Genomic DNA, 26,996 nt, shown 5'->3' on the forward strand with positions numbered 1-26,996 from the left:
CACTGTTATTAAAAACTGATGCAATAAGAAACAGATTATTAACTAGATAGCTTTAAAAATGATTAGGAAAAAGGAGGGGGGCGGAATTAGTATGTTGTTTAAAGTTACAAAGGTTAAGTGAGAGATAAAGGAGATGGGTAGTGTGCCGTATCTTCATTACCATGGCATAAGGTCAAAAGATAACTAAACTGAGCAAATCAAGAAATACTAAGTATTTTACTTCAATATTTAGGAATCAAAACTAAAAACACAATTTATTATGATTAAAAGTGGCTGCCTCTGAGGATGAGGAAGTTCTGCTTCTCATTAAAAATCCTCCTATTCTAACATTTTTTAATGTGTGCTTTTTACTACTTTGATGAGGAGGATTGTGAAAATGAAAGTGGATTCCAAGACCTCTAAGCACACCTGGTGCTTCCCAAGTGACTCAGTGGTTAAAGAATCCAACTGCCAAGGTAGGCTCGGCAGGAGATGGGGGATTGGATCCCTGGGTGGGAAAGATCCCCTGGAGGAGGAAATGGCAACCCGCTCCAGTATTCTTGCCTGAAAAATCCCTCGGACAGAGGAACCTGGAGGTCTGCAGTCCGTGGTGTTGCTGAGTCAGACCCAACTGAGCACACACAAGCACACTGACAATTTGTCCAAGTCCACACTCAGTAGTCATGTACGGATGTGAGAGGTGGACCATAAAGAAGCCTGAGCACCCAAGAATTGATGCTTTTGAACTGTGGTGTTGGAGAAGACTCTTGAGAACCCCTTGGACTGCAAGGAGATCAAACCAACCTGAATATCAATAAAGGAAATCAATCCTGAATATTCATTGGAAGGACTAATGCTGAAGCTTCAATACTTTGGCCACCTGATGCGAAGAGGCAACTCAGTGGAAAGTACCCTGATGCTGGGAAAGATTGAAGGCGGGAGGAGAAGGGGAGAGCAGAGAATGAGATGGTTGGATGGAATCACCGACTCAATGGACACGAGGCCGAGCAAGCTCTGGGAGTTGGTGATGGACAGGGAATGCTAGAGTGCTGCAGTCCATGGGGTCGGAAGGAGTCGGACAGGACTGAACGACTGAACTGAAGCCCCCACCCAGGCTCATAAAAACGCGGGGTCGGGGGAGCGCTAGCTATCTCACGGCTCCCCCGCAGCCTTCGCCTCTGGCAGCAGAGATGCTATTATCTTAACAAGTGATGGTTGGAGCCTCTCGTCAGCGCGACCTTTTGCCTCCACTCTTGGAGGGTGTTGGGAAAACCCTACGACCTGCCCGAGCCAATTCAAAGAGCCGCAGCTCACCCGCTGCAGCCCTGGAACCCCCCTCACCCTCTCACGTCCCCAGGAGGACTTGGCGCACCGACCCGGAAGCGGCGACTCGGGCGGGTCTAGGGGCGCAGGCGCGGTCCTCCTCAGCCGCGTGGTCCCGCCCCTTCCCAACCCCCTGGCGAAGCTGTGTGGGCGCTCGGGCGGCCACGGGCCGCCTCTTTCCGCCCAGTGGGACCGCCTGACGAGTGACGGGTGGGCTGCTGAGAGCGTCTCGGTTCCCCCCACCCCCACCACCACCACCTGGGCAATTCCTTGACCTTCTTCCGGGGTCCGCTTGTCAGAGGGCTGATCTGAGGCGCCACTGGCCGAGAACAGGGGAGTCGCCCGCCCCGGCGGCGCCCACAGCGGCACAGCCACCGCCTTACGCCCCGTCCGCTGTCGGTCACGCGCCTTGGGGCCGCGGTGAAGGAGAAGGGGCGGGCCGGGGCGGGCCGGGGCGGCCGGGGGGGGCGGGGACTCGCCTTGTACTGGGGCTGCTCTTAGTGCCGGCCCCGCGCCGGAGCTGCGGACTCCCGCTGTCGTCGCTGCCACCGACGCTGTCTCAGCCGCCGCCTCGGCCCCCCGCTGCCTCAGCCGGCCGTCACCATGAATCAAGACCTGCAGAAAGAGCGGGCCGGCGCCAGCTTCAACCCGGAGCTGCTCACGAATGTCCTGGACGGCAGCCCCGAGAACACTCGGCGTCGCCGAGAGATCGGTGAGGGCAGCGGGCAGGCCTCCTCCCCTCCTTTCCCGAGCAGAGCTGGCGGTTCCCTCCGGGAGGAGTCGGGGGTGTGGGGCCCTGTAGGGCCTAGGCCACAGCCTCTGGCCCAGCTTTAGGGGAGCACGGGACTCCCGCACTTCCATGGGAGGCTGTGGCGGGGGGAATCGCCCATCGCGAGAGAGGACCTCTGCCCGTGAGTCTGAAACCTGCTGTTATCCAGAGAGCTTTAACGGAGCCGTGAATTACTTGTCTTCCTCTTGGTACCCTTTAATTCCCTTTCAGAGAACCTCATTCTGAAAGACCCAGACTTCCAGCATGAGAACTTGAATTTCCTCAGCCGTAGCCAGCGTTACGAGGTGGCTGTTAAGAAGAGTGCCACCATGGTGGAGAAGATGAGGAAGTTTGGCATCTCAGATGCTGATGAAGTGTTGTGGTTTAAAAAGTAGGTATGCTTTAGCTTAAGAGCGAGGGCCTAAGCCTGAACCTTGAATTCGCCATCTGTGGTATCCTTTTTCATAGTGTTTGGCGTTTGAAGACTCAAATTCATATCTTTTCATGCCATTTTAAAGTTCTATGTGTGGACAGTAATGTTTACTTTGATATTTAAGCCTTTTAAAGGGCTGTTTGTAGAAAGCTTGTCGTAGAGATGCTGTAATTTTCTTTCTCAAGAATCATACACTGACGGTCCAGACCTCTCAATTTTGAGCGATTTAAATGTAGAATGACTTCGCTTCTTCTAAGAAGGAGGCCTGCTAAATTTAGAAGGATGTTTTCCGTTGCAAAGACCGAACATTAAATATTTTGGAGCAGTAACAGATTGTATTTTCATATAGTAGTGTAGCTCTTGAGTTTAAAATAATGGAAAATATGGATGGATGAGGAAGAACTTTAGTCAAACCTCAGAATGGATATGAAGTATTCTGAGAACCCCCAGCTTTGTTGAATCTGGTGAGGGTATTTAAATGGCCCTCCTGTGTAAATGAGACCTCATAAAAATGGTCCTACTGCTGAAAAGAGTATGTTCTTTTTTCAGACCATCTTTTTGTTGTGTTTTTAGTTAGAAATAAGACACACTTTTTTTTTTTGCCTTTATGTAAATATACACTATAATTGCATAATGTTAGTATGATTCCTTTGACTTGCAGCATCTCTTCTCATTTATTATTGGGCATTTCCTGTTTTAGGTCTCTACATTTTTGCAGAACTCCAATATTGTCATCAATAGAGTAAATGATTTGGATGGTACATATTTAAGAGCCAAGAAAAATGAAACAATGAAACATGTACAGGCTCTTGTCTTTATGTTGCAATAGGCATTCCTCCCTTACACAACTGCCAACTGATACTACATGGTATCTGTTTTTGAGTTTTACCTGGTTATTATTGTCAAGAGGAAATTTACTCCAGACCACACTCAGAACTTCTTTCCATTTTAGTTATAAAAACAGAGTTAATTTGGTAGCCCAGTCAGAGTACTTACTAACATCCAAGTGCTCTTTTTTTTATTTTTTAAAGTTTGTAACTTGTGGCTGTGAGGATATTGAGGTGGAGTAACTCCTAGAAAATTACGTTTTCTGATTTACCTGAATTGAGTTTGTGAACTTATAAAATTAGTAAAATTTGATTTTTCCTTAAAACAAGAGGTTTGTTTTGTTTTACTTTTAAATGGCTGCTGCCGTGTGTTTCAGAGTTAGACTTCATAATCTGTGGTGATGTGTAATGTGTAACTAGACTCCAGTGAAGTCACAGTGACATAGAACACAGTCCTTTGTGTGAGTTAAAGATCAGGGGACACCAGCCAGTTTTTTTGCCTTTTTTTTTTTTTTTCTGTATTATATTTTGTGACTCAGGCCTCACTATATGGGAAAAAGACAAAATACAACCTTTGGCAGGCCCTGTGACATCCTTTCAGTATTTCTGGGGATGTGACAGGAAGATCAATGTTTGTTAGAGAATGTTTCATTAGTCTTAGCAATTACTGAACACCATCGATTGTTACTCACACTTGTGTTTTATGTATCACTAACAAACTTAACTGTGATGTACCAGTAATTGTCATATACATTGGATGTCTTAAACGCTAAAATTGGCTTTGGGGAGAGGGATGCTATAATTAATGAATTATAGTAATATTTCTCTTTCTAGGCTTTTGGGGCATTTACTGGTCTCTTTTATATCCAGTTTCCCTATCACAAAATGAAACATGAGAATATTTTGAAACTGAGTAAAATATTAGTAAAGTACTTTGAGATTTCTCAACTTAAGCAGTAGAAGAAGAATTCTCTCCATTCCTTGAGAAAGTAAGACTTTGCTGTTTGGGGTATATACAAATTCCTTTCCTGATCTCCTTTTCTGTAATTTTGTCTTTTTACTATACTGTTGGCTATGTAAAAACTAAAGTATTTTTAAAGTAGCAAAATTCTAATGCGAACCAGTCATTTTTTTTAAAAATCCTTCTTAGGTTTTTAAAGCTAGTTCCTTGAAAAGCGTCTTCAGGGAGTATTAAACATAACTTAAAACAAGTGCTCAGATGTTGTTCTTTAGTTAACTTCAAGAGGCCTCAAAAAAAAATCTCAGTATGTCAAAAACATAACTATTTGACAGTCTTTATTTTGTGTCACATATTTTTTCCCTCTCAGTTTTCTAGAATTAATTATTTTGTATCAACATCAGCACTTTACCAACCCAGAGCCTCCTCATTTCCAATAAGGGAATGGCCAGTGTCTATATTGCTACTGTTTTTAGCAACTAAATTACTGCTTTTATTTCTCAGAAATTCTTGCAGGTTGATTTCCTCCTTCAATAAAGCATGGCTATTAGGGAGTGCTATGGTGCCCTTGCCTTTGAAAGGCTAGTTTTTACATTTACCTCCACATTATCCCACCTTAGTGAGATGGGTATGTTTTTTGCAAAGCATCTTACTTCTCTCTCTAGAACAGCTGCTGTGTTACCTAGAAACTCACCCACCTCTTCTGTTCCTCCGCCTCCTTTGCCCTCTTTCTCTCTTTGCAGTCTAAATTAACATTTAGTATTTGTGTGAAAATCAGAGAACTCAGGGTTAAAAAGCATTTTTGATGTTGGCTAGTCCAGGCACTCCTTGAATGTTTGAATTTGTCCTCAGCACCCTTAAAAGGTGGTGGTATGATTTTAGGGCCTCCCCAAAAGTGAGTTGGCAGCCTACCCCCTCATTCTCTTGAATTTATGCTCTGCTTGCTCTACAGGCCAGGACAGGGTGGTGGTGACACTGCTTTCTGCCATCCCTTGAAACCATCATGAGGGTCAGTTAGATGATGCTTACTTTGTGCCTTAAGCTGTTTATATAGATAGAGCTGACAGAATAGACCCCTATAAAATCTCTAACCTGGCATGGCCGAGGCTGACTAGTGTATATGACTTGTATTGACTACTTCACAGATTCTTTTAGGGGAAAATCATTAAAGACTGAATTTCATTAAAATTCGAATTCTCTTAATCTGGACTAATTTTCAGAGACCCTTTGTGATTTTTAACATATTCACACATTACCTGCTTTACCCGTCTGTAAGCTCTGAAGACCTTTATAGATTTGTGCTTTGGCCCCAGAATGTATACATGCTATCCTGGACATTTGCTTTGGTTACTATGGAAAAATAGTTTAAATTATTCTTCTTTAGGACATTTTGTTAACAGCTCAGCAAATGTAAGTGTTCTGTGGAGTTTCTTTTGATTTTCAAGACAAGTAAAGCCTAAAAATAAAGCAAAAACGCATACTTATGTTCCAAGAAATCAAACCAACAAATAACACCAATAAAATAATAAAAGAGGTCTGAGGCTAAAACATGGGTAGAATTTGCTTCCTGGATTAAGTGTGAAATTCAGAATCCTGGCCCTGAAGTGACTAGGGGGAGAAGAGATACCACTAGATTCTGCTGTTGGCTTTTTAGGTAGCATATGATAAATATGAGTCTTAATTTCGTAAGAAAGGGGTTAAGTTTGTCTAACCTTCATCCTCCAGGCCAAACGTGTCTGGCAAGAATGGTGGTAGAATGCAGTTTCTAGAATAAGGCTGAGAACCTTTTCTTTTCTCTCCTGTAGACTACATTTGGTCAATTTTGTGGAACCTGTGGGCCTCAATTACTCCATGTTTATTCCTACCTTGCTGAATCAGGGCACCACTGCTCAGCAAGAGAAATGGCTGCATTCATCCAAAGGACTCGAGATAATTGGCACCTACACCCAGACGGAAATGGGTCACGGTTAGTCCACATTTGAGGGTCAGTGGGTAGCCCAGTCAGGTCTTCAGCTAACAAATGACTCCGGGCATTTGACTTTTTTTTTTCCCTGCTGGAATTTTATTATTAAATTGATAAATCTTAAAGTTCAACCTGTTTCCTCATAGTTTATTTCCCCATAAACTGGTCCAAGATGCTGGCCTGAAAGACCTATCATTGTTATTTTTTACCATTGCTGTGTACACCCAGTTAAAATGGGTGTTGAGCAGTTTGGAAAGGTGGGGTTGAAAATATGGCCAAGTGCTCCATTGTGTGGGTGTCTTATTTAAAGACTTAGTTGGAAGTTCTTAAGAGGCTTCATGCCTCAGCAACATGTGGAAGATGCTTTGCTTTAATGAAGTTAAAAATGTGGATTTTAATGAGGCAGAGGGTTAAAGTGGTGAAGGCTGCTAGGGGGTTTGGAAAAAAGTCCATGATGCTCTTCATTTCATTTCTTTTTATTCATTTTTCTGTACCTGCCCATGGACTTTGAATTACCAGGAATTCTTGAAAAGTTTTTGTGTTTGGTCTTGTGAAACAAGTTTGTTTTCATAGACAAGGCCACTGATGGGCTTAAGGGTCTTGAATTTGAGCTGCCCAATGTCGTTCCTAATTATCAAAATGTTTCCCTCATGTAAATAAAGCAAAGAAAGGAAGGAAGAAAGGATGCAGATATCAGGGACATTCCTCTTTTGTGTTTGATTTGGTGTTTTTGGCTTGTGAATTGGTTTAAGTAAATGTCCTTTCTCATAATGCCTATGGGCACTGCAGATCCTGGTCATGGGGCAGTATTATGAACACCCTGCCAGGCACTCCAGGATGTCAGCACTGAGATGACAGACCTGAGGGAAGATGTCCTAAGGGTAGAAAGATCACATTCCTACAGTGTTCCTCTCTTGGAGTGTGTGTGGGTGTTTCGTAATCTTGAACTAGCTTTATGGTACGGAATCCTTTTTTGTTTGTTTGTTTTCAAATTCGTCATTGAATTTATTTGACTTTAAGAGGCATACTGTTTGCCAGAGACATTAGATGTAAACTACTGTGAAACTAAATGAGTCTGATCTGTGTATCTCTTGTTGGTCTGTCTTATCCTTCTGCCTCTATGAGGTATATTTCCCATGTATATTTGAAGGAAGAGAAGAAGAATTGAAGACTTAAAACTTCATTGGTTTGAGGAGCCCCGGGGGTTGGATTAAGGTCCTCTGTTGCTCTGGGCAAGATTGTATTTATTAGGTTTCTTTCCCTTCTTCCTTCTAGTTTCTGAATGTTTTCTTTTGTTTGAAACCAACGTTGTCTTAATCTCTATGGTTTGTTAGAGAACAGAGTTTTAAAATTAGGTCTTGTTTCTTGGAACTTTGTCAGTTCATATTAGTTGTGCTTCGCTGAGTGCTGTTCTTTTCCTAAAAAGCCAGTCTGTTGGCTGATTAACATCCCATGAAAGTATAATCTTATCGAGAATATATAAAAAGTACTTCAGCATCAGTGGGATTGGAAATAGAGCAACTTGTACAGGATGATGATTTGACTACTTAAATTCCGAGACTTTGAAACATTGGTCAACAGTGATTATCTCGCGTTCTTACTGTAGCTGTAACATTCCAGTTTGGGATTCTTTCGCCTCTAGGAAGCCTCTGAGAAGTGAAGAAGCTTAAAAGTACTCAATCATATACCAGGATCCTCAAGAATCTTAAAATTCAACCACCTGCAGAAAATCTAGCTCACCAGTGTTCTCTCTTCCTTCCTTTAAACACACTCCTGTCTGTACAGGCACACAAGCCCAACACATACTGGGTCTGTGGATCTGGCCTAGACCGAGGAGGGCACCCTATCCCTGGGGCTCCATTGTTAAAGAGACTGTCTGGGACATGGTCTAGGGTTAATTATCTCCTGACCATATGTCTCTCCAGGTCACAAAGCAGATAGTGTTTTGGTCATCATGGTTAGTTGATCATTTCAAATTCTGGCCACTTCATAGGGATTCTTCTTGCCTTTTCTGTTATTGTTATAATTATTAAGGAAAATAAAGCTTCTGTAGTACATGCTTATCATCCTTGAGTTTGCTGCAGTATCTTTGCAGATTCCCATCTCTAATACTAAACTGTGAAAATACTCTACCTTTGAAGCTTGAAAAATAGGTCATGCACTTGATCTTGTAAGTCCCTAATCTTCCCCTCCTGGATCTCACTGCTCTGTCTCTCCAATAGCCTCCCATCCTCTTTTTTCCCAGAGTGATTCCCTTCCCTGTTGGCCTTCCCATGAGACTCGCTCTCTGGATATTCTAATTTCCCCACTGTTAGTAATAACAATATAAACATCTTTACAAAAGCTGTGTTCTTTGGGTTATGCCTTTGGAATATCTTTCTCAGAGATGAATGACTACATTTGAAGAGAATGAGCACTTTATAGATTTTGTTGCATAAGACATGGAATAGGTTTTGATATATTTAGTGTACTCGTGTCTCCTTTGTCCCATCAACATGGTGACTTTGGTTTTTTGCTACTTTTATATCTATCTAAGAATTAAAGTTTTCATTTACCAATGCTAATGAGCTTGGATATTACTCTCTGCATTTCATATGTATGAACTGGCATTTTCTGAATCTGCATGTTGATCTTAGAAAATGATATTGTTTCTGTAGGTTCTGTTTTATTAAATATTTTGGCCTCAGTGCATCCGTCTCTGACTAGGTATAAGTTTTCTTCTCATATCTTGGGTAATTAGCTTCCATTTTATTCCCTTTTTTGTTTGTTGAATTTGTGTTTAATGTTTTTACTTGTGTATGATACAGTGATCAGTCTCACATACAGTATTCATGTTTATTAACTAATAGCTCTTTCACTTTATTACGTTCTTTCTAGTTTATCTTAGAGTTTTGTAATAGTTTCAATTTATTTATGGAACCTTAAATATATTACATTAATTTGTTTCTGTTTTCTCTAACATTATAAGCTTTGGCTCATTGTTGTTTTAAAGATATTTAAAAAACTGATAGAAAAAAAAATCTGATAGGATAAGCCTACTATTGTTATAGCTTATGTATCAAGATATATGTACTTGGTGTTCTTGCACACTTACTCTTTTTGATGAATTCTGATCTCATTTTATCAAGTTATAGAATATATTCTATAGGAATTTAAAACCTGTGTAACATTAAATCCCAGTATTTCCTTGGGAAGTATTAATTTTCCTTCGTACTCTGAGCTAAGAATTAGTGATTTCTTTTCTGTTACTTGGATCGGATCTTTCATTCATTCTACTGGGTATTTATGTGTTTTCATAATTAAATCTTTAATATTCTGAGCTAACTTATTTAAAATTTAAAAATATTTTGTTGCTGTTATAAATCACCTTTCTCTTTAATGGGATTTCTATTTGAATGGTTCTAATGGATAAAAATGAATGATTTTTTTTTTAGCCTATACCTTTTCTAAATTAATTTATGATTGATTGTATTGGTGTTTTGTTGTTGATTTCCTAGGATTATAACCATGCTGTGCATTGAGTTGCTATTTTGATTTCTTCCTTTCTCATATGTTATTAATCTAATCATTTGTCCTCACTACTGGCCAGCTTTCCCAGCCCTGTGTAATGTAGGAGATACGGGAAAGCCTTTTGGTGTTAATCCTTTTGAAAGAATTGACTACAGCTCCTTACCAAGTAAAATGTTGGTGCTTTGCAATTATAAAGTAAATTAATTTAAAATAATTTATGATCTTTATCATGCATAAAGTTTACAGCAAATATCAATACTTGATTTAAATAAAAAACTATCCAGGTAACTTTGTCCTTGTAACGTTTCTACATTTCCTCCACTTGTGAATAATCCTTACCCTAATTACAGGAGGCGTTTTACTCCTGGAAACGGCTTCCGCTTCAGAAGAGCCTGTGATGGTAGTCCCCCGCCCTCCTCAGTGACTCCCTGATACGCACCTGCCCATGATGAGGCTGAGGGGTGCCTCACAGCGACCTCTCCTTCACCAGGAATTGCTCTGGTTCTAGTCTTGGTGTTGGTCATCACTCCCTGATACGCACCTGCCCATGATGAGGCTGAGGGGTGCCTCAGAGCGACCTCTCCTTCACCAGGAATTGCTCTGGTTCTAGTCTTGGTGTTGGTCATCACTCCCTGATACGACTCCTGATGAGGCTGAGGGGTGCCTCAGAGCCACCTCTCCTTCACCAGGAATTGCTCTGGTTTAGTCTTGGTGTTGGTCATCACTCCCTGATACGCACCTGCCCATGATGAGGCTGAGGGGTGCCTCACAGCGACCTCTCCTTCACCAGGAATTGCTCTGGTTCTAGTCTTGGTGTTGGTCATCACTCCCTGATACGCACCTGCCCATGATGAGGCTGAGGGGTGCCTCAGAGCCACCTCTCCTTCACCAGGAATTGCTCTGGTTCTAGTCTTGGTGTTGGTCATCACTCCCTGATACGCACCTGCCCATGATGAGGCTGAGGGGTGCCTCACAGCGACCTCTCCTTCACCAGGAATTGCTCTGGTTCTAGTCTTGGTGTTGGTCATCACTCCCTGATACGCACCTGCCCATGATGAGGCTGAGGGGTGCCTCAGAGCGACCTCTCCTTCACCAGGAATTGCTCTGGTTCTAGTCTTGGTGTTGGTCATCACTCCCTGATATGCACCTGCCCATGATGAGGCTGAGGGGTGCCTCAGAGCCACCTCTCCTTCACCAGGAATTGCTCTGGTTCTAGTCTTGGTGTTGGTCATTACTCCCTGATACGCACCTGCCCATGATGAGGCTGAGGGGTGCCTCAGAGCCACCTCTCCTTCACCAGGAATTGCTCTGGTTTCTAGTCATGGAAAAGCAGGCTCTCAGCACTGAGAGTGGTTAGCTTCAGGCCACAACCTTTGGCCATAGTTCAGAGTTCTCTTCTTATAGCTTCTAGGCACATGTTTAATTTTTCTTCCTGCACACCATTCCTTTAAAAACAGGACAGTTGACATTTCTGTTTGTGAGTGAAAGGTACTGTCTCATCCCAGGAATGTTGTTTTTCTAAGGATTTTCCACAATTAAAAAAAAAATTTTTATTTTGAAATGACTATAGATTCATGCTGCCGCTGCTACTAAGTCGCTTCAGTCATGCCTGACCCCTTAGATGGCAGCCCACCAGGCTCTGCCGTTCCTGGGATTCTCCAGGCAAGAACACTGGAGTGGGTTGCCATTTCCTTCTCCAATGCATGAAAGTGAAATAGAGTCATAGGAAGTTGCAAAAATAGCCCAGAGACATCTCATGGACCTTTCACTCAGTTGCCACCAGTGGTAGTATCTTATAGGATTTCCAGTTTGATGCTTCCAGATCTTAACTGGTTTGGCAGGTCTTTCTAATGTCCCCACCGTCATCCTCAGCCCAGATTACACTAGAAGATATGATTAGACTATGAGATTCTTGTCCTTATTTTGCCATGATCTTTTTTTTTTTCGCTGTGCTTTGAGGCCTGTGGAATTTTTAGTTTCCCAACTTGGAATGAACCTGTCCCCTTACTCTCATTGGAAGCATGGAGTCCTATCCACTGGACCACCAGGGAAGTCCTGCCATTATCTTTCTGATCTGAAAACACTTAATTCATCTCAGCTTTAATTTCTTTGTAAAATGAGGAAGTTATTCGTGCATTTTTTTTAATTTTCATGTGATTGGTTAGCTGAAAGCTCAGCTCACCCCAGCCCTTGTGAGAAGACATCACAGACCAGCCCTCACCTAGAGCACCCTCCCCCTGATTATTTTCCTCCTCAAGTGGAACAGAGAAGTTTTGAAACTGAAATGTTTAGGCTCATTTCTAAGATAAAGAACATAATAAGAGCAACATAGAATTGATTAATTTAGAGCTGGAATTTAGATAAAATGCCAGTAGCATGCAACATTAAAAAGCTGTATAATAGTATTTCCTATTAGAAATAAATTCATATAAAAGTCTAGGGCACTTGCAAATTTTAAATGGAAAAGAATGACTTTAGAAATTGGATTTTAAATGACAGTTAACATGTTTATTATAATTTTGATAATTCCCATATGACTGTAATGGAGCACTTGTTATGCATGAATCTGTTGTTTGTGAATATCATGATCTTCACTAAAAATGGCATGTCTTTATTTCTGAAATTAATTATTGGGGTGAAGAGCACCGTCAGTTTTTGTATTAAATTGTTTCAATAGCATGTGGCTGGATATTTTAATGAATCCGAATGAAATGACCAAAATTATGTGAAGAATGTGGATTAGTGCTGGATGTTTTATAGACAAACAGAAAAGATTTCCAACCCAGAAACATTATTATTAGATCCTGGAAAAATTTTTTCCAAGAGAACTTCTGTGTTCTCCTGTCTCAACTTTTCATTAGAATATATGTCATTGTACAATTTCAATTCTCCATTCCATCAAGCCTCTTCAGAATTTTTATTTACCTTAATTGCAAGGCTGTAATCCTTTGCCTTGGTCACATGGTCTTGGCTGCACAGGCTTTGGAGTCAGTTTCCAATCTCTGCCAAGATTAGTTATTTTAGAAATGCATCACGTTAAAAAATACTTCTCACCAATTTAAGAAAAATGGAAGTAACCAAGAGTTATAATGTAATACAGAAAGGGGCAGTGCTCCCATCCATGATGAAGTCTACTCAACTAATTCATACTTAACAGAAGGTATTTTTTTTTTCTCCTTCCCTTGCTGTTTGTTCACATTGCTGATTCTCTCACACCTGATGACTCTCAAATACCCATCCTTGGTATTTCTTTGAAGCTTTGTGCACCGAGGGCAGCCTGGGCCTCTGGATCTTCACTTGGGCATGTTCCTGCCCACCTTGCTGCACCAGGCAACCGAGGAACAGCAGGAGCGCTTCTTCATGCCTGCCTGGAACTTGGAGATCATTGGCACTTATGCCCAAACAGAGATGGGTCATGGTATGGAGCATTCAGTCTACCTTCTGGGTTGGGTGGGGCTCTGCAAGCCTAGCGCACACGGAGCATCCATCACGTGCCAGTGGTGGTGTCTCCACATGCTGTGTGAGATCTGTTTAAATGCAGTCTTTCTGCAGTGCTCCAGGTTTTCACATGTGTAAGTCTTGGCATAGACAGTGCCTTGGTCAGCAGAAATTAAAGCTTATGTTATCACAGATATACTGATTACTTATTCATGGTTCCCCTTCAGCAGATCAAGAATTAAGAGTTAGGTCTTACTTACTAAGTGGTTTTGCAGGTTCACTGCATTTGTACAGAATTTGTATAGAGAGTCTGAACCCATCTCTTTTTCTTCATTACTATGATTCCCTTTGGTACTGATACCTTAATGAACTTACACATATTCCAGAAGAAATACATGTTAATAGCTTGTGTGCTAAAGGGAAGTGAGTGGCTTATATAACCAAAACATGCAGCATTTTTTACCTTGACATTATTTGTGTTGATTCACTACATTCAGTAAACTTCTAAAGGTGGCTTTGGCCAAAGTTTAGTAAAAATAAGATAGGCTGTACTTCCAGGTAATTGATTTCACATTCTGTATGTACCACCTTTTTTTCTTTCCATCCCTGACCTACCTTTCTCTGTGAACTGGATGGGGCTCAAGCTGGTGGCTATTCCTGGTAGCACTCATTCTATATTGCTATTTGTGTTAGAATGGTATCCATTCATTTACTTCTGGCTTCTGTTTGCCTACTCAGAGGTTTCAGAACAGCTGGTCTAGTGTATATTTGCTCTTTGTTCCTTATTCCTATAACAGCTTCATCTTAATTTGATTGTTCATTTGACTTTCAGCTTTGATGCTAAAGAGTATTTTACAGGATTTTCCTAAGACACAAAGTGAAATACTATTTGGTTCAGTTGTGCATTTGAAAACAAGCTTCTGTCATTACCTGTTCTATAAAAATTTCTTCTTTGGTGAAAGGAGTCTCACTGTCTGATTCCTTGATTCCCACCCAGGGGAAAGTTGTTGATCACCCATAAAATGGCCATTTCTGTTATTCAACATGGAAGTTTCTGAATGTTTTACAATTAATTTTAAGTGGTGAATGAAATCTGGCATTATCAAAGCAATCGGGTAAGAAGTTCTCATCATTGACTTCAGGATAGGGAGAGGGTCACTTAGAACATTTTTCTGTAACTTTTTTCAAAGAATTTTGGCACATTTGTATTAGGATTTAAGGGCTTGCCTGATAGCTCAGTTGGTAAAGAATCTGCCTGCAATAGAGGAGACCCCAGTTTGATTCCTGGGTCAGGAAGATCCACTGGAGAAGGGATCGGCTACCCACTCCAGTATTCTTGGGCGTCCGTTGTCTCTCAGCTGGTAAATAATTTGCCTGCAATGCGGGAGACCTGGGTTTGATCCCTCCTAGAGAAGGGAAAGGCTACTCACTCCAGTGTTCTGGCCTGGAGAATTCCATGGACTATACAGTCCATGGGGTCGCAGAGTCGGACCTGACTGAGCGACTTTCACTTTTTTATTAGGATTTAAAAGACAAATCCTATCCATCTCCAATAAACATGAAAGTGGTGAACCAGTCAGGAATAAATAAAAGCCTAGTGTTGGAAGCCTGCAGGGTGAACTTGGACCTTATTGTTGGACTTTTAGAAATTTTAAAAAAGTCACCATTTCAGTTCTTCTTTTCCCCATAATGGTTATAACTTTTAAAGTTTTAAAACTTGTTTTCCTTTCTAGCATTCATTCTGAAATAAATTTTCAGTTTACAAGAACTTTAGCTGCAGTCTCTCCGAGTCATGTGTTATCTCATTCTTTGTTATGGTACCAAATTCCAGAATGTTGGATTGGTGTGGCAGACACAACACAAACGAGTTGAAATTGGCACACCGACAACTTAGAGATGCCTTTACAAGGGCAGTTAGCTTCCCTATTAAAGTCATAGCCTGTGATCTCGGGAAACTGTGATTCTTATCTGTCTTTATATTTTCTTTTGGTTGATGTAAATAAATGTTGCCTATCCACTGCTATGCAGTAAATCAAATATAGAAATGGAACATGCTTGACATTTTTATTTTCAGCTTAATGCGAACTACCTGATTTAAGCATCGGAAATTCAGGATCTTGGTTATCAACCATTTGTAGTTCATCTACAGATGTTTTATTGTTAGAGTTGTCACTCTCTGAGATGCTAGCACTTTAAAAGGAACTGGGCAGGAGATTTTACCCTGTGCCTGTTTTTTCCCGTATTCTATCTGAAGTAGGTATAATTCATTTCCTTAGGAACCCATCTTCGAGGCTTGGAAACCACAGCCACTTACGACCCTGAAACCCAGGAGTTCATTCTCAACAGTCCTACTGTGACCTCCATCAAGTGGTGGCCTGGTGGACGTAAGTGAATTTTTTTAACAGTAACTGGTTGTTTTGAAGACTTATTATAACATTGTGTTTAGAATGTAGAGCTTCTATGAGAATATAATTTTGAAATATAGAAAAAACTCTTATGGCTTAAACTATGCTGAGCTTTTCACATTCTCTTGTGTTACCTATTACAGATATTTATACACTTGTAAAGTGCAGAGGACAGCTGTCAATTTTGCTGCTTTTCATACATTTTTATCTAAGCATTCCCATGTGTTAGCATAACTTCCATAATCATCATTTAAAGTAATTTAGTATTCCCAGTTTGGTTAGTCATTTATGTATTGAAAAATATTTGAGGGACTTCCATGGTGGTTCAGTGGCTAAGACTATACCCTCCCAATGCAGGGGGCCTGGATTCAATCCCTGGTCAGGGAAATAGATCCCTCATGCTTCAACTAAAGATCTTGTGTGCCACAACTAAGACTTGGCACAGCCAAATAAATAATCAAACAGAAATAGAAATGAGTATTTTTTAAAAAAGAAAAGTATTTTAGTTTTTAAACTTTTGTTACAAATAGCTTTGATATGAAATTTACTTCATATTGTCTTCTATTCTGAGTTATTATTTTAGGATACATATATTTCAAATGAAGGATTTTGTTATCCACATTATATATTTTAATATGTGGTATTACATTTTGATAAGGAAAAAAACTAGCATGCAATAAAAGGGAAATATTTCTGGATGCGCCAAAGTCTCTTAAAGCAGCTGTATCCTGTAGTACAATGGGGTGTTCTGCATTGGTGGAATATTCTCTGTCTTTGCTGTTCAGCGTGGTAGCCACTGACCACCTGAACACTGGAAATGTAACTAGCTGACTGAGGGACTGAATCTTCTATTTTATTTAATTATAATTAATTTAAATGTAAATAGCCACATGTGGCTAGTAGCTACTGTTTTGGAAAGCCCTGCCTTAAGGGAGAAAAAGGAAGTAATTTAATGTTCTATGATTATCCTAAAAATGTCTTTATGTAAATGAATGAAAAATAAGTAGAACAGGTAAAACTCTCTTCTTTAAAATGCTATCAAATTAACATGTTGTCTACTTTAAACTTAGATAATGTTATATGTCAATTATGTTCCAGTAACAATACACACACACACACACACACACACACACACACACACACACACACACGCGCGCGTGTGTGTGTGTGTGTATTTTTAAAATGAAGGCTTACTTTGCCAAAATGTAACGAATTTTGCTATTGATGGAATCTTCGTCTTACATTTAGCATATGTTTTTCTCTCTTTTGTTTTTGTCTTTTGAAAATGTAAAACGTTTGCTCACTTTCCTCTCTTGTTCTCTTTTATGTTGTAGTTGGAAAAACTTCAAACCATGCTATCGTACTTGCCCAGCTCATCACTCAGGGGAAGTGTTACGGGCTGCATGCCTTCATTGTGCCTATTCGTGAACTTGGGACCCATAAGCCTTTGCCAGGTTAGGGTTATCTAATGTTGAGATGGAAGATTAAACCAGTCACTATCTTCTACAAAAAGTTTAATATATTACTAAAGAAGAGGAGGGGAGCCAGGAATTCCAGAACATAAAACACCTTGTGACTTTCCTTTCATCTGCGGTAGGTATTACCGTAGGAGACATTGGCCCCAAATTTGGCTATGATGAGATGGATAATGGCTACTTGAAGATGGACAGCTATCGTATTCCCAGAGAAAACATGCTGATGAAACATGCCCAGGTACAGTGAGATGGAAAATAGGAGCAGATGTGTCAGACATAGGGGTTTCAGTGGCCGTTGATAATCACAGAGTTGGAATGGTCTGTTCGTTTAGAAGGTAATAACAGATTTTTTTTACTTCTGATGATACTTTTGTTGTGACCATGAACTCAGATCAGTTGACAGGTGTGAAGAGCATAGAGCATGTCTTGGTTTGCTAAACCAGTGGGGCTCACACTTTAGCATACATTAGAGTCGCCTGGAAGGCTGGCTAAAACCTAGATTACTTAGCCCCCAGAGTTTCTGATTTAGGAGGTCAGGGTAAGGACTGAGCATCAGGTGGTGCTGATGCTGCCTTTCTGGGGACCACATTTTGAGAATAAACTGCCACTTGGGTTTAACAAAAGGAAGCATCCGTCTCATGTTCTTTTTCCAGGTGAAGCCTGATGGCACATACGTAAAACCCCTGAGTAACAAGCTGACCTACGGGACCATGGTGTTCATCAGGGCCATGCTCGTGGGAGAATCCGCTCGCTGTCTGTCTAAGGCATGCACCATTGCCATCCGATACAGTGCTGTGAGGCATCAGTCTGAAATCAAGCCAGGGTAAGGGTAAAGTCTGAGATGAGCTCAGTACTAAAGGTCTGGCATGAACCCCATCCAGATATCAAAATTCCCAAATGTGATGTGGAGAAAGTGCATTTGTTATAAAATTAGCTAGGATGGCAGTATACTGGGTCTGCTACTTAGAACTAAACTTCCTTAAGTGGAAAGATGAGAATAAGCACCTAACCTTTTCTTAACCTTCTAAGAAAAACGATAATATTACTAGAGCTTTATAAGTGAAGTGTTCAAAACACTGAAGGTGTGGTGTGAAGGTTCTAATTGCTGCTAACAATCACAAATTGGATATGGTGAAAGTGACATTAAACTTGATTCCCTGTTGTGTTCCTGGGCATAGTTTGTTCTTATTACCGCCTACTAATTGGGCATGACTCTTTGATAAACGTTTTACTCTTAAAGAAGGAATAAAGAAATTAGTAAGAGCAGACTTTTTTTTTGCATGCTCAGTGGACCTTCTTAGACTTTAAATATTAAACCTAGTGTGCTGGGTCTTCTCATATTAGTGGTCAGAATATAGTTTATTCTACCAGCTTACATCCTTCAACATTGCCTTCCTCCTGTGAAGTTAACAAAGTTTGGTTCTGTATGTTGCCATGAGAATACTGTTTTCATAGTCAAACTGGAAAGACTGGAAAGATTAAGAAAAATCCGAATGTCAACTAGAAAATCCTGTTCATGTGTTCAACAAGGTGGTTCAGAGGGTGGTCTTCTGTAGCCACAAATAGCCTAGATTTAAATCAAGAATCTGTGACCCCCAGGTAGGTTCTTAACCTCATTTTCCCCATCTGTAAAATAGAGCTAATGAAAATTACCTCACAGGATCTTTGTGAGGATTAGATAAAGTAATCTATCAAAGTGCTTAGTTCAGAATCTGGCATGTAGTGAGCTCTGTATAGGCATTTATTTATTTATTTTTGTTTGTTTGTTTTTCCTTTTTTCATATACTTTAGTGAACCAGAACCGCAGATTTTGGATTATCAAACCCAGCAATATAAACTTTTTCCCCTCCTGGCCACTGCCTATGCCTTCCAGTTTATAGGCGCATACATGAAAGAGACCTATCATCGGATTAATGAAGACATTGGCCATGGGGACCTGAGTGAGCTTCCTGAGGTCTGTGTCTGGTCTCTGTCCCTTGTGGGAACCCTTCTTGTTCATACTTCCTGTGGGATCGTGTGCAGAGAAAATTAAACATTGGGATACCTTGAAAAGAATCCATATTTTTATGGATTTATCCATGTTTTTAAGTTTCAGAATTTCTGTACTATGTTGGTCCTTTATTGAGCAAAAGAACCTAAGTGGTGCCTTTTTTTGCCACGTAGAACAGTTCAGAAGGGAATGTGGTAATGTTACTAGTTTAGACTAATTATTAGTTTAGTTATTAGTTTAGACTAACCAGATGAGGATATTTTTCAGTTTACATACATGGCAAGTGATTTTGTTTGGTTTTTGTTTATTGAGTTTTTTTGGCCACACCGGGCAGCTTGCATTATCTTAATTTCCTAATCAGGGATCAAACCAGGCCCCTGGCAATGACAGCACAGAGCCCTGGATGCCAGGCAGTTCCCTGGCAAATGATTCTGCAAGTGACAGTTTCTGTTAAGTGAGGTTCAGCGTGTCTATTTGGAACGCAGGCTGTCAACACCACAGACATCCTGATGGCCTGTGCTTTCCCCTTCAGCTCCACGCGCTCACCGCTGGGCTGAAGGCCTTCACGTCCTGGACAACAAACACAGCTATTGAAGCCTGTCGGATGGCTTGTGGCGGACATGGCTATTCTCACAGCAGTGGACTTCCAAATATTTACGTCAATTTTACCCCAACCTGCACCTTCGAGGGGGAAAACACTGTCATGATGCTGCAGACAGCCAGGTAAGAATCTAATTCATGATTTCTATCCTATGTTCTCAAGAATGTCCAAGTCCTTTCCACTGATACCTGTTCCCATGTTTTCTCTTTGCATTATGTTTGTTCCTGAAAGATATCATTTTGCCTTCCATCCCGACCCAGGATGTTTATCTTGTGCTCAGACTAGTACGAAACCCTGTCACATAGTTTGAAGTCATTACAGGAGTTCATCTTATTTCCGTTCACGAGAAGCACAGTTACTAAGAACATGTGTCCTGGTGACTTCTAGGTTCCTGATGAAAAGTTACGACCAGGTGCACTCAGGCAAGTTGGTGTGTGGCATGGTGTCCTACTTGAATGACCTGCCCAGCCAGCGCATCCAGCCACAGCAGGTGGCCGTCTGGCCAACCGTGGTGGACATCAACAGCCCCAACAGCCTGACAGAGGCGTACAAGCTTCGAGCGGCCAGGTGAGTGCACCCACAAGAGCTGGGACCGGCGCTGCAGGGGCCTCAGGCCCGGGGCCTAGGTGGGAGGCACGAGTATTTACCGTCACCTTCTTGGGCTCCAGTTTTCCAGGTTTTTTTTTTTTAAACAGATTAGTAGAGATTGCTGCTAAAAACCTTCAGGTTGAAGTGATTCACAGAAAAAGCAAGGAGGTAGCGTGGAACCTAACGTCCATTGACCTTGTTCGGGCAAGTGAGGTCAGTGATGGTTCTCCTCTTCCCTCCATCCTTCACCACCTGCCTCATTTTCTTGGTACAGAAACCTTATCACTGTTGAATCTTTTTCAGAGATTCTTACATTCTGGTGTTTTCCTTATATCTAGGCACATTGCCACTATGTGGCAGTTAAGCTTTTTACGGAAAAAGTCCTCCAGCTTCAAGAGAAGTCCATCCAAGCTGTCCTAAGGCGTTTGTGTCTCTTGTATTCTTTGTATGGAATCAGTCAGAATGCAGGGGATTTTCTTCAGGTCAGGATTTTCTAAGTTTAAATCCCTTTATTTATTTAGTTCTTAATTTTTTATAGAAAATAATTTTGGTTTACTTTGTAGTTGTGCATATGTGTGTGTCTGTATATTCATAAACATCCATCTGTATACGTACCTTATAACATCTGTGCTTGCTTGCTCATTTCTTCCCTTTAGGGGAGCATCATGACAGAGTCTCAGATCACCCAGGTGAATGAGCGCATAAAGGAGCTGCTGACTGAGATTCGCCCTGACGCGGTCGCTCTGGTGGATGCATTTGATTTTCAGGATGTGACACTGGGCTCTGTGCTTGGCCGCTATGATGGGAATGTGTATGAAAACTTGTTTGAATGGGCCAAGAAATCTCCACTGAACAAAACAGAGGTAAAAAAAAAGGTGTCTTTCACCTTTTGAAGTTATTCATTTAAATATTAAGGCAGGAAAGCCCTTGGAGAATGACCACCTGTGGAAGCTTTGCGAGCTCTCATGACCACTTCAGACAGTCCCTTTATTTGAGAGGAAGGTTCTGAAGGGAACAAGATCTTTCCTATAGTATGTGGGTTTTTAGTTTCCTTAACTAACAACAATGGAAAAATTTCAAACATACACACAAATAGAACATTGCAGTGCATCTCTCTGTACCCTTCCTTGATCGTGTTTCAACAACTGTCTGCTCATGACCAGTTGCATTTCATCTGAACCTCCCAACTGGGAATTATTTTGAATCAAATCCAAGATATCAGGTAATTTTATTCATAAATATTCAGTATATCTCTGAAAGATAAGGATTCTTTTTTTTAAAAAAGCATAACCACAGTACCATTCTCTCTCCTGAACAAATTAACAATAATTCTTTAAATCATGAACTAGCCAGTCAGTGTCCAGATTTTTCCCAGTTAGCTCAATTCTTCCCCCACCCCCTTTGATTTTTTTGAATCAGGATCCAAATAAGGTTCAGATAATTTTTCAATTAAAAGTACGTTATTTTGGGACTTCCCTGGTGGGCCAGTGGTTAAGAATCCACCTTCCAATGTAGGAAACGTGTGTTTGATCCCTGACTGGGATCCCACATGCTGTGGGCGACTAGAGAGCCCTCGTGCCACAACTCAAGAAGCCCCTGCACCACAACAAGAGCCTCTGAGTCACAGGAGTCAGTGCAGAAAAAAAAAAAAAAGCTATTTTAAATTGCAAGCTCCTTATCAGTAATATTTTCTCCCTCCCTTCCCTGCAGGTCCATGAATCTTACAAGCACCTGAAGTCACTGCAGTCCAAGCTCTGACATGGCTTGATGATAAGTGCAGTCTGCCCCTGAAAGCAGCTGTTCTCCTTACACCTGCCACACAGATCTGCATGGAATCTTGATCAAATTCAGAAAGGCTGTAGAGCAAGTGATAAATTGACCCTTTCCTCTTTTTATAAATGAAAAAAGAAAATGAACAGATTTTGCAAATTAAAGGAAAAAACCAGATGTGTTTTACAAGTGCAATTAACACTGAAAGAGACTATTAAGCATTCAGAAAAAGCTTTAAGAAATGCAGTGCAACTTCCATCTATATTGCTGCCTATCCCAGGAGGCCAGGACTTTTGATAATTAGTAAAATTTAACTACTAAGTAGTTAATTATTTTCACATCTTAATTGCTAATCATTGGATATACAAGTGTTTTTAAACAAAGGTGTTTTTTTAAGCAGGGTAGAACCCTTCCAAGCGTCCTTGCTCATGTCCTAACACAGCTGCCAGGGGCCCCGGCTAGAAAGCATGAGTGAAGAAGAGAGACTGGGGAAAAGAAACTAATCAGGAAATCTGTGAGTTCATGCCTGACGCACTGACACCTTTCCTGCCTGCTTGCCCTCCTTTATTGATGTATTGCTCCTGTCTTAAGTCTTCATAGTAGCATCTTTCCAACCTGAAGATTTCTTGAGCACATGCTCCTGCAGGGTCCCTGCCCTGTGTAATTCAGAATTAAGCTTCCGTTGGAGGGTTCCCTAAATGATCCTCTAGTAGAACTATAGCTCCCTTTGCCTCAACTTCTTGGGAAGAGGGAGGCAGTCAAGTCATCTCTACATATAACTTTTGGCAACTGATGAGATCTCCAGATCAGTCGTTTTGATCTCCCTCTCCTGCGAAAGATGCTAAAGAAAGGAGAAAAATAGTCACAGTTCCTTCTTAGAAGAATAAGGGCGTGGAGAGCTATCAGTTATGGTTACTGTAACTTTGGTGACCATGGTAACTACATTTTCTAGAACAATCCAGATTTCCTACATTCTGGCACTCTGGCCGAAGCCATTAAATGCTTGGAGGTTACTGTGTCTGGCCTTAGAAAAATAAAAGCATCACTCATTGCCTCTTATACCCAGGAAAGTCCTTTGACAAACCATGTGTTCTGATTTTTTAATCAGAAAATATAATCATTGAAACAGTGGCTAAAGGATAAATGGAAGCTCCATAGAATGTTTCTTAGGGTGTATCTGGTTTTATTTTCAGTATGTTTCTAGGAGCTTTATCTGACTTGCTAAATTGTCCTTTCAGCTGAAGTCTAATTTATACAATCGTTCTATATTTAAAAGCTAAACATGAAAAAAAAAAAAAAAGAGTGCTTTCGGCTAGGAGGAGGTGAAGGTGCAACTTTCTTCGGTCGTCCTGAATCCGGGTTCATCCGACACCAGCCGCCTCCACCATGCCGCCTAAGTTCGACCCCAACGAGATCAAAGTCGTGTACCTGAGGTGCACTGGTGGGGAAGTCAGTGCCATGTCTGCCCTGGCCCCCAAGATCGGCCCCTTGGGCCTGTCTCCAAAAAAGGTCGGTGATGACATAGCCAAGGCAACTGGTGATTGGAAGTGTCTGAGGATTACAGTGAAACTGACCATTCAGAACAGACAAGCCCAGATTGAGGTGGTACCTTCTGCTTCTGCCCTGATCATCAAAGCCCTCAAGGAACCACCAAGGGACAGAAAGAAGCAGAAAAACATTAAGCACAGTGGAAACATCACTTTTGATGAGATCGTCAACATTGCCCGGCAGATGTGGCATCGGTCTCTAGCTAGAGAACTTTCTGGAACCATTAAAGAGATCCTGGGGACCGCCCAGTCTGTGGGCTGCAATGTTGATGGCCGTCACCCTCATGACATCATAGATGATATCAACAGTGGTGCAGTGGAGTGCCCAGCTAGTTAAGAACTGCAAAGGAAAAAGAAAAAGGATCATTTGACAACCCCCCAAAAAAAAAGAGCTAAACATGTATCTCATGATGAATTTTTTCTTCAAATCAATGTAAAACAAATCACTTTATTTTTGTTAACTATATTTGTAATCTCTGTCTCATGAAGCCAGTTGTTCTAGAGTCAGTCTTGAGAATGTAGTATGTAATTCCCTTCTTGGGACCTTACATAAAATCTATCCCAGTAAGACTATACTTTCAGGGATCATTTCTATAGTTCGTTACTAGAGAAGTTTCTCTGATCGTGTAGAGCACCCGAAACCACGAGGAGGAGATATAGCATTCTCTCCTGAGCGTGAAGTCGGCTCTTGGTGTTGCTTCTGCAGCTGCCATTTGCCATTGATGATCGTTCTTCATTTCCTTTTTGGAAAATGAAGAGGGAGAGGACGTAGAAAAAAAAGAAAAAAAAAAAAAAATCTATCCCAGTGAAACTAGTAATAGAAGACTTTAAGGTCCAGCAGAAGAAATACTGCCTGTTGACACAAGCCTTAATCTTTACAACAGGAGAACTAATTGATAATTGTGTTAACATTGAAGTAAAAAAGTACTGTAAATCTCTTATGGGTATCTCTTGGGACTAGATCTGATTTTGGGAAATAACAGTAAATTCAGATTGCTTAATATTAACCTGTTAAATATAGAATTGTTTCCAGTTAGTGGTTAAAAATCTTATTCACAGAGGGCTAACCCATGGCCAGGACATGAGGGTTTTTGAAATGACACCCACACAATCCAGCTGCATAGGTCTGGGATCTAAGCAGTTTGAAACATGGTGGTGGACTCTGCCAGAGCCACCTTCAGTCCAGCACCTTGAGTTTTATTTAAAAGCTAGATCTGATATTGGCAGTATTTTTATTAACATTGAAATATTTTGAACTTTAGTCACTGTAATTAAAGGATAAAGGTACAATAAGACCTCAAGAATTTGTCACTATCAAGATGGAAAGAATGTGCCACATAAAATTAGACATAAGTTTAAATTATGAAGAATTTTAAGATGTAGATTTAGGTAACAGTAAACAAAAGAAGGAAGGAAGGAGTGAGTGCCTGAGCAGATAGCCCTAAACCTGCCATGATGCTGTCTTTGTAGAGTATCTGGGTGCTCTGTCCATGCAGGAATATGGGTTTGTTGGTTTCTCATAAAGCAGCAGCAGACCCAACTTGCTGTCCCTTAGAAGCCAAACTGCCACAGATAAGGTTGTTTCTGTTGGGTTCTTTTGTGAGCCATTTTCATAAAGAGAACAGACAAATTTCAACCTAATCTCCAAAATGATGATAAATCTGAGCAGAATTAATGTTTCTATTTGGAAAAGGAAGTGGCAATCCACTCCAGTATTCTTGGCTGGAGAATCCCATGGTTGGAGGAGCCCGGTAGGCTACAGTCCACAGAGTTGCAAAGAGTCGGACATGACTGAGCGACTTCACTTTCACTTTAATGTTTCTATTAGATGATACTGACATAACCCTTTGAAGATTCATGAGGTTTTTGCTGTTTGTAATGGATGAAGTTTGCTACATCCTGAAGTATTTGGATTTCTACTTCATATCTACTCAGTAGACACTGAGGTATATTTCAGTGTTTGGACGTAAGTGACCTCAAAGCACAGTTTGTCCCAAAGCCTTTGCGGGCTTTCCTGTTCTTGTCTTCAGAACATCATACCACTAAGTAGCAGCTTATCTTCAAGAACATTCACTTAGTTGCAACATTAACCATGTTCACATACTTTCTGAGAACTTACTGGTTGTAATTTCAGATAATATACACCTGGAGGCATTTAACATTCGTAACATTTAACGTGTTATTAGAACTCAATTCTTGGATTTTCTACAGTGCAAGCTTTGGTTGGGGAAATATTGATTCATGATCCTTGAGTTCTCTAGGGAACAAAAATTCCTCTAATGACTGCTGCTCAGAGTCCTACCCCTTTCTGAGTTCTTTCTATCCATCTCAGTTAAAAAAAAGACTAGATGCAGATGGTATTGTGCAAGGTATGCCTGGGGTTATAGATTGTCCTCAAGCAGTAGCTGCTGCACCAACTGGAGAGGAGCCTTGCCAGGAAACTGATGATTCTACTTAAGGCCAAGAGTCCAGTCTCCTGACTGAAAGGTTTTCATGGAAAAATGCAGAGATCAGCTAGTTGAATATTTATTATTCCATTCCTAGAGGATTAGACCAAGTCACCGTAAATGAATAAAATGTCTTTTCATTTTAAAATACTGGTAGAGTTTTGCTTATAGCTCTCAAAACTCAAATTTTCATTATTATTCCTGTGGTCCATGATGGTAAATATAGAAACATATGAGGAAATTTTAGGGTTATCAGATATTAGCCGTTGCAAACTGCAAATTCCTAGGTTTCAGGGAATTTTTTATTTTTATTTTGTCTTATATGTAAGTGGATTATCTTGAGGAAAATCATGGAACATTGGGAGGGATACTAAGAATTCTGAAGCAAAACAGTTTAACCACGTTACTGTCAACTGTTTCACAGATTAGGTAACAACGTGATTGTCCATCCTCTGCATAATATTCCAACTGGTGACTGTTTGTAAACATTTCCAATTGCTATGAATTCAAGGAAATTACTTTGGTGCATGTAATTTGCTACTTTCTTACCCCTTTAACTGTCCTGGTTTGAGTTTGGTTCCTACCTGATGAAGTGTATTTAGTATGTATTGTTCCACATGCCTGGCAGGACATGTCAGTGAAGGTGGGAGTACTGGAGGAGGTGCACAGGTTGAAAGACTTGAGTCATGGTTGGACAGTGGTGACCCACCAACCTTCGAATAAGCCAAACCACTAACCCCATCTTCCTTTGTAAAATTGAAAAACCCTTAATAAACTCTGTAATCAACACAAAAAGTATTACTGTCTTTATTAGGTGATGGTGTTGGGTTTCATCCTGGCTTCACAGCTTTGGTTTTCATAACTGAAGGTCACAGCCACTTTCCTAGCATGTTGGATCTTACTTCCTAGACCAGGGATCGAACCCGTGCTCCCTGCAGTGGAAGTGCGGAGTTTTAATACTGGGCTACCAGGG

At 40.9% G+C, this 26,996-nt stretch overlaps 2 protein-coding genes and 1 non-coding gene across 6 annotated transcripts; all 3 read left to right on the forward strand.

Annotated features, from left to right (window-relative positions):
- Nucleotides 1-1,808: 1,808 nt before the first annotated feature.
- ACOX1 (acyl-CoA oxidase 1) lies at nt 1,809-22,171 on the forward strand. Of its 4 annotated transcripts, none has more exons than XM_020915570.2 (14): nt 1,809-2,014; nt 2,303-2,462; nt 6,095-6,255; nt 15,477-15,584; nt 16,940-17,059; nt 17,203-17,318; nt 17,734-17,903; nt 18,872-19,034; nt 19,603-19,793; nt 20,059-20,238; nt 20,367-20,472; nt 20,598-20,741; nt 20,916-21,122; nt 21,970-22,171. In XM_020915570.2, exons 1-14 carry the CDS (start codon nt 1,906-1,908, stop codon nt 22,015-22,017), a joined length of 1,983 nt encoding a protein of 660 aa, XP_020771229.1. In that variant the 5' UTR covers nt 1,809-1,905; the 3' UTR covers nt 22,018-22,171. The 4 variants fall into 4 exon arrangements, with proteins under 4 accessions (XP_020771229.1, XP_020771228.1, XP_070336031.1 ...); XM_020915569.2 differs by lacking the exon at nt 6,095-6,255 and adding an exon at nt 13,020-13,180; XM_070479930.1 differs by lacking the exons at nt 1,809-2,014; nt 2,303-2,462 and adding an exon at nt 13,020-13,180.
- LOC110152056 (large ribosomal subunit protein uL11-like) lies at nt 22,027-26,818 on the forward strand. Its single transcript, XM_070479934.1, has one exon. It carries the CDS (start codon nt 23,416-23,418, stop codon nt 23,911-23,913), a length of 498 nt encoding a protein of 165 aa, XP_070336035.1. The 5' UTR covers nt 22,027-23,415; the 3' UTR covers nt 23,914-26,818.
- Nucleotides 24,143-24,349, forward strand: LOC139039350 (small nucleolar RNA U3). Its single transcript, XR_011492659.1, has one exon. It is a non-coding gene; the product is annotated as a small nucleolar RNA U3 (small nucleolar RNA).
- Nucleotides 26,819-26,996: the final 178 nt, after the last annotated feature.

Source organism: Odocoileus virginianus, chromosome 17 (assembly GCF_023699985.2).
Source record: "Odocoileus virginianus isolate 20LAN1187 ecotype Illinois chromosome 17, Ovbor_1.2, whole genome shotgun sequence".
In the NCBI taxonomy this organism is placed as follows: domain Eukaryota; kingdom Metazoa; phylum Chordata; class Mammalia; order Artiodactyla; family Cervidae; genus Odocoileus; species Odocoileus virginianus.

Bases quoted from the DNA above. Each gene is read 5' to 3' on its own strand.
- ACOX1 (XM_020915570.2), top strand. From the start codon at position 1,906: ATGAATCAAGACCTGCAGAAAGAGCGGGCCGGCGCCAGCTTCAACCCG. The intron at 2,463-6,094 runs GTAGGTATGCTT...TCTCTCCTGTAG, and splicing joins GAAGTGTTGTGGTTTAAAAA to ACTACATTTGGTCAATTTTG. The intron at 17,319-17,733 runs GTACAGTGAGAT...TTCTTTTTCCAG, and splicing joins TGCTGATGAAACATGCCCAG to GTGAAGCCTGATGGCACATA.
- LOC110152056 (XM_070479934.1), top strand. From the start codon at position 23,416: ATGCCGCCTAAGTTCGACCCCAACGAGATCAAAGTCGTGTACCTGAGG.